The sequence below is a fragment of the Borostomias antarcticus genome (genome assembly GCF_949987555.1).
Source record: "Borostomias antarcticus genome assembly, chromosome: 35".
Classification (NCBI taxonomy): Eukaryota; Metazoa; Chordata; class Actinopteri; order Stomiiformes; family Stomiidae; genus Borostomias; species Borostomias antarcticus.
In genome coordinates, this window is record NC_140268.1 from 47501 (window position 1) to 55000 (window position 7500).

General features: G+C 49.5%; 1 protein-coding gene across 1 annotated transcript in view; it reads right to left on the reverse strand.

Moving 5' to 3' along the window:
* Positions 1-7500, reverse strand: part of vwa3a (von Willebrand factor A domain containing 3A) — a gene marked incomplete at both ends in the record, with an annotated part of 27034 nt that overhangs the window by 6234 nt on the left and 13300 nt on the right. Inside the window, 6 exon segments of the mRNA XM_084460965.1 lie at positions 1-17; positions 985-1072; positions 3599-3754; positions 4656-4726; positions 4955-5198; positions 5783-5870. The exon segment at positions 1-17 is cut by the window's left edge and continues 88 nt beyond it. Coding sequence (XP_084317091.1) covers positions 1-17; positions 985-1072; positions 3599-3754; positions 4656-4726; positions 4955-5198; positions 5783-5870 — 664 coding nt within the window.

Below are 7500 nucleotides of genomic sequence, written 5' to 3' on the forward strand. Positions count from 1 at the left end.
ACCAGTCATGGGTTGTGCTGAGAAATAAACGACACACAAACACAAGTTACTGATCAATAAATCAATCAATCAACCATTCACCAATTGACCTCATATCTTCTGGTTTCTGTCAAACATAGATTAATTATATACCCAAGTCGTAATATGAGAAGTATCATTCTGAACATGGGACATGGACTTGGAGAACCAGCACTCGGAGCAAAGCAAGAAAAAAAAAAGTGACTTCTGGACTTTTGAACGCTGAAAAAAAATGCTTCCGGAAATGTCTATCACCAAAACGGAGTCTTAAAAACATCGGACGCGCCGGACTTCAGTGTCCGTACCAGCGCACGAGGTAAACAACTTAGCAACCGCAACAACAACAACTTCTTTGGTGACGTTCTTCCTGAGGAGGACAGAAATAGAGGCGTCATTCTTTATTCAGGAGAAACTCGAACCCGAGCTGTCCTGCAGAGAGGAACAAGCCCTAAGTGACTGTAAACGGCGGTGTCATCATCCCAGTGGGGCTTTTAAAACAGAAGAGGAGCGGAAGGTTTATAGAAGCCGTAGTGGGGCGCCCCGGTAGCTCACCGGGTAAGGTGCGCACCATATGAAGATTAGTTCTTCGCGTGGCAGACCAGGGTTCGGGTCCTGTGCTGCATGTCCTCCCCTCTCTCTCTCCCACATTTCCTGTCTCTCTACACTGTCCTATACCATTAAAGCTGAAAAGCCCTAAAAAAAAAAGAAGCCGTTGGAACTCCCTTTTCTATAATATTTCATGCACCTGCTTCTTTTCATTTAGGACATTTCATTTAGCTCTGGCAAAATTCTTCATTTAATCCCCCACGATGGAAATTTGGAGCGGTCCATGTCCGCTTAGAGATGTGGAGAGAAGACGATGACTTGGCGCCGAGCTGGCGTCTGCCCCCACTGGCGCAGCTGGGCTGATATTTGCCCCGTGGAATGTTCCGGGCGTGCGGCGGGCAGGGGAGGGGCTGTACCCACCCGGGGGGATGGCGGCCCTGGAGCTGCTGGGCCGCCAGGCGAGCGCTGCTCTCTGGGAGGGCGGGTCCGCTCCGCGCCGCTTGGCCTGCTGGGAGCAGACAGGAAGGGGTTCTCAGACGAGGGGGAAACGGGAGGTGTTCAGGTTGTTCTCCTGCTCCTCCTCTCCTCTCCTCCCCTGGGTCCCTTCCCTTCCCCTCCTCTGCTCCCTTCCCCTGTCCTCCTCCCCTCTCCTCCTCCTCTCTCCTCCTCTCCCTCTCCTCTTCTCCTCTCCCTCTCCTCTCCTCCTCCCCTCTCCTCCTCCTCTCTCCTCCTCTCCCTCTCCTCTTCTCCTCTCCCTCTCCTCTTCTCCTCCCCTCTCCTGCTCCCCTCTTCTGCTCACCTCCCCTGTCCTCCTCCTCTTCTCTCCTCCTCCCCTCTCCTCCTCCTCTCTCCTCCTCTCCCTCTCCTCTTCTGCTCACCTCCCCTGTCCTCCTCCCCTCTCCTCTCCCTCTCTCCCTCCCCTCTCCTCTCTCCTCTCCTCCTCTCCCTCTCCTCTCTCCTCCTCTCCTCTCCTCTTCTCCTCCCCTCTCCTGCTCACCTCCCCTGCTCTACTCCCCCTGTCCTCACCTCTCCTCCCCACCTATCCTCATTCCCTCCTCTCCTCCTCTCCTCATCTCCTATCCTCCTCTCCTCCTATCCTCATTCCCTCATGTCCTCTCCTCCCCCCCTATCCTCATTCCCTCCTCTCCTCATCTCCTATCCTCCTCTCCTCTCCTCTCCTCCTATCCTCATTCCCTCCTCTCCTCATCTCTGACCCTCCTCTCCTCTCCTCCTCTCCTCCTCTCCTCATTCCCTCATGTCCTCCCCTCCTCTCCTATCCTCATTCCCTCCTCTCCTCATCTCTGACCCTCCTCTCCTCCTATCCTCATTCCCTCATGTCCTCTCCTCCCCCCCTATCCTCATTCCCTCCTCTCCTCATCTCTGACCCTCCTCTCCTCCTATCCTCATTCCCTCATGTCCTCTCCTCCCCACCTATCCTCATTCCCTCATGTCCTCTCCTCCCCCCCTATCCTCATTCCCTCCTCTCCTCATCTCCTATCCTCCTCTCCTCTCCTCATTCCCTCATGTCCTCTCCTCCCCCCTATCCTCATTCCCTCCTCTCCTCATCTCCTATCCTCCTCTCCTCTCCTCCTATCCTCATTCCCTCATGTCCTCCCCTCCTCTCCTATCCTCATTCCCTCCTCTCCTCATCTCTGACCCTCCTCTCCTCCTATCCTCATTCCCTCATGTCCTCCCCTCCTCTCCTATCCTCATTCCCTCCTCTCCTCATCTCTGACCCTCCTCTCCTCCTATCCTCATTCCCTCATGTCCTCCCCTCCTCTCCTATCCTCATTCCCTCCTCTCCTCATCTCCTATCCTCCTCTCCTCCTCTCCTCATTCCCTCATGTCCTCCCCTCCTCTCCTATCCTCATTCCCTCCTCTCCTCATCTCTGACCCTCCTCTCCTCTCCTCCTCTCCTCCTCTCCTCATTCCCTCATGTCCTCCCCTCCTCTCCTATCCTCATTCCCTCCTCTCCTCATCTCTGACCCTCCTCTCCTCTCCTCCTCTCCTCCTCTCCTCATTCCCTCATGTCCTCCCCTCCTCTCCTATCCTCATTCCCTCCTCTCCTCATCTCTGACCCTCCTCTCCTCCTATCCTCATTCCCTCATGTCCTCTCCTCCCCCCCTATCCTCATTCCCTCCTCTCCTCATCTCTGACCCTCCTCTCCTCCTATCCTCATTCCCTCATGTCCTCTCCTCCCCACCTATCCTCATTCCCTCATGTCCTCTCCTCCCCCCCTATCCTCATTCCCTCCTCTCCTCATCTCCTATCCTCCTCTCCTCTCCTCCTATCCTCATTCCCTCATGTCCTCTCCTCCCCCCCGATCCTCATTCCCTCCTCTCCTCATCTCCTATCCTCCTCTCCTCTCCTCCTATCCTCATTCCCTCATGTCCTCCCCTCCTCTCCTATCCTCATTCCCTCCTCTCCTCATCTCTGACCCTCCTCTCCTCTCCTCCTCTCCTCATCTCTGACCCTCCTCTCCTCCATCGGATCCTGCTCTGTGTCCCTCGGTTTCCTTTCATTGTGAAAGTTTGGTTTGGGGTTAATTGGTAAATGGACTGCTCTTGTATAGCGCTTTTATCCAAAGCGCTTTACAATGAAGGCCTCTCATACACCCATTCACACACACACACACACACACACACACACACCAAGGTCGGCAGCTGCCATGCAAGGTGCTAGCCTGCTCACGGGGAGCAATTTGGGGGTTCAGTGTCTTGCCTAAGGACACTTTGACATGTACACCTCGCCGGAATTCAACCCTACGATCATCGAACGGCCCGCTCTACCTCCTGAGCTACAGACGCCCGGGGGTGAAGTCTTGAGTTTGAAATGAGAGAGAGGGGGGAAGGTTGTCTCGACACGTTAGCCGAGTTCAATTTGATACAGAGAGACAGCACTGTACTGAGGTGTGTCGAAAAGGAGGAGGAGAGACAAGTGACATTCTTCCAAAGTGCAGAGAGACAGAATCTAGTTTGCGGAGAGCGGGAGGAGGAGAGAGGTGGGGGGGGTGGTGAGGGGGGGGCGCTCTGACCAGCCGAGCCAGGGTGAGTGCAGTGGGCCTAGGCGGGGGCAGTGGTCCGTCCCTACGCCTCCAGGCCAGGGCGGGGACTTTCTCCCCAGGAGAGAGGCCCTCCTCTGGGCACGTACAGCCAGCACTCTGGGTGAGGGACTCCGTCAACATGGAAGTCTGGAGACACAGGAGGAGGAGGAGTGGTTACGGTGAAAAACGGTGTGTCAGCAACTGACAAGCGATAGGCAGAACAGGCCAGAGCCATAGATGAATTATACTTCATATGTTCCTGGTGTTATTTTGCTTCTGCACTGCTGACAAAAATGTCAACATTTTTTATTTGTGACCACCACTGGATGTTTGTTCCTGATCTCTACCATGGTCATTTATATAAAACAATAATAATAAAAAAAAAATATATATATATATTTATTTTTGTATTATTATTTTTGTATTATTTTTGTATTATTTTTTTTATATTTTTTTACAGATTATAGAAGTGTAAATTGTAAGCTTTCAAATGATGTGCCATGCATTGAAATCTAAGTAGAGAAAAAGGGCTTCAAAGATTCAGAGCTGTTCACACTTCTCACAGGACACAATATGACTAATATTTAGTGATCCTAAAACTGCTGTTTGTTATATTGAGTGAGTTCTTCGCAACTTCAATTTTCGTAATATGAAAAAAAGGAAAAAAACACACACAAAAAACATATTTTGCCCTCTAGTACAATTTTTTTTTTTAAAGATATTTTTTAAGGCTTTTCAGCTTTAATGGTATAGGACAGTGTAGAGAGACAGGAAACGTGGGAGAGAGAGAGAGAGGAGGACATGCGGCACAGGACCCGAGCCGGGAATCGAACCCGGGTCCGCCGCGCGAAGAACTAGTCTTCATATGGTGCGCGCCTTACCGGTGAGCTACCGGGGCGCCCTCTCTAGTACATTCTGAGGACTGCAGACATAAGGACCAAACCTCCACTAGAGGGTTAGGGTTAGGGTTAGGGTTAGGGTTAGGGTTAGGGTTAGGGTTAGGGTTAGGGTTAGTGTGTAATTGTGCTCCATGCTGTTCCCCCCTCACCTTCTGCCAGTAGCTCGCTGCCTTCTCCATCTCTTCAATCAGGGCTCTGACGTCGTCGCTCTCCAGGACGCCTGCAGGGTCAGAGAGGTCAGTACAACTGCTTTCTCACACACACACACACACACATCGTGTGTGTGTATGTTGTGTGTATATGTGTGTGTGTGTGTCTGTGTACATCGTGTGTGTGTGTGTGTGTGTGTATGTTGTGTGTGTATGTGTGTGTGTGTGTGTGTGTGTCTGTGTGTGTGTGTACATCGTGTGTGTGTGTGTATGTGTGTGTCGTGTGCGTGCAGTATTACCAGTCTGGCTGATCCAGTGGAAGCGGCCGTTTCCAGCCCGCGCCAGCTCCCTCAATGCCTCCGCCGCCTCCTCCTGGGTGGCGTAGCGAGGGGGGGAGGCGCCCCCCTCCTCCTGGGTGGCGTAGCGAGGGGGGGAGGCGCCCTCCTCCCCGGGCACGGCGTGCGCGTCACCGGTCAACAGACAGACGTGCAGACGCAGGGGGAGACCACCGCAGCGCTCGGACACGTAGGAGCAGACCGCGTCCTGCACACACAAGACAAAATAGACGCCTGTTCAATTCATGGCTTTCTCATTTGATTACAATAAGAACCACACCTCAATCAATCAATCAATCAATCAATCAATCAATCAATCAATCAATCAAAGCTTTATTTGTATAGCGCATTTCATACCCAGAGGCAACACAATGCGCTTTACAGAGAACAAGGGAGGTGGGCATACACCTTGCAGAAAGAGGCTCTTATTTGTCAAGCATAGGCTTCAAGATATATTCAAAATGAACACTGAGCCCTTACAAGCAGCAGGGGGCGTGAGAGAGCCGTAGAAATGCCTCTTTATGTGGAGGAGATGCTGACAACCCAATACAGACTGCTACTATATCTACGTTGACTCAGGATCCAATACAGACTTCCTGTTACTATATGGATCTGACTCAGGATCAGATTCAGTCCTAGCTGCTCCAGTTATCAAGGGTACAACTGATCCCAGAGCAGCTCCTCACTCACCATCTCCTGATCTGGCACTCCGCTGGTGTAGAGATAGAGGCCCTGGGTGAGAGAGGAGGAAGGAGGAGGAGGAGGAGGAGAAGGAGGAGGGGACATGGGAACCCCGTCGGCATGGAGGTTCCCCTCTAGAACCTCCTTCAGAGCCGCCAGGGTGTTCCTGGTGCCTGAACACTGCAGGCCCAGAACCCACCTGGGGAGAACGGATCACACACACACACACACACACACACACACACACGAACATTAGAGGTCCGTCGCTTTCTTAGTGTGCACAAACGGACTCAAAACTTGGCCTTTTCAGCTAAGCTTCAAGTTTTTTCATCTTCCAAGCTTTTTAGCTATGAATTCCATTCTTTATTCCATATTTCAGCTTTGATATTATTATAGTTTGTATTCCAGCTTTTGTTGAAATTTTATTTAAGTTCTTAGCTTCTTTAGGCAATGCTGCTTCCAGTTCTGCCAGTTTCACATTTCAGCTTCCAGGATTTTCAGCTGTTCAGATGTATTTGAGCTTTCAGATTTTTCACATTCATGCATTTTCAGCAATGCTTTTGCGATTTCGTTCAGCTGCTCAGCATTCACATGCATTTTCTGCAGGAAAAATGAGGAAAAGGAAAAAATTTCCAGTTCAATTCAAAAGCCAACTTTTTCAGGACAAACGGGCCGCCGAGAACTACAGCTCCAAACCACGTGTTTCCTGAATCTCACAAGACCCCAAAAGATCCAGCACCTTCCATCTGGCAATAGAGACGGGCTGATTCAATAAATGGATGGGTTCATGATTCAATAGATGGATGGGTTCATGGGTTCATGATTCAATAGATGGATGGGTTCATGACTCAATAGATGGATGGGTTCATGACTCAATAGATGGATGGGTTCATGACTCAATAGATGGATGGGTTCATGACTCAATAGATGGATGGGTTCATGATTCAATAGATGGATGGGTTCATGACTCAATAGATGGATGGGTTCATGACTCAATAGATGGATGGGTTCATGACTCAATAGATGGATGGGTTCATGACTCAATAGATGGATGGGTTCATGACTCAATAGATGGATGGGTTCATGACTCAATAGATGGATGGGTTCATGACTCAATAGATGGATGGGTTCATGACTCAATAGATGGATGGGTTCATGACTCAATAGATGGATGGGTTCATGACTCAATAGATGGATAGGTTCATGACTCAATAGATGGATGGGTTCATGACTCAATAGATGGATGGGTTCATGACTCAATAGATAGATGGGTTCCAGAAGAAGACAGGTTGTGTTTATTATTTGATTATATATTTTTAATTATGCGGGTATTATGTGATCACACCTTTTTAATCGCCTTCATCATGTAGTTTTACCTGTATTAATTATTTTTTTTATCACTCTTTTTTATGGTTTCTTACTTTCTAATCTATTTTCCGATATATGATCCGTCCTGTTTTATTTTCTTATTTTTATCTACTATTTAAACTGTTTTTAATTATTCTGGAAAGCACCGTGTGCTACATCGGCTACATTTTGGGGAAATAGAAAGTGAAATCCATTTTCTGTTTTATTGCCCTTTGTATAACGATCTTCGACAGGTATTACAGAAAAAAAAATTGGTGCCTACTCTGAAGTACTCTGGCTTGAATTATTCTTTAAAAAGGGAGTTTTTGATATTTCTCAGTTTATTATTCTCGAAGCATGCGAGAGAAAGAAAAGGTCTGAGACTTTGTGAAGTAGGGCAGCTTGTGAAGCAGCGATTCACACTTCCTGACAGCAGAGAGCTTCTTCTCTGAAGTAGCCAGACGAACAGGAGCTCTCAGAGG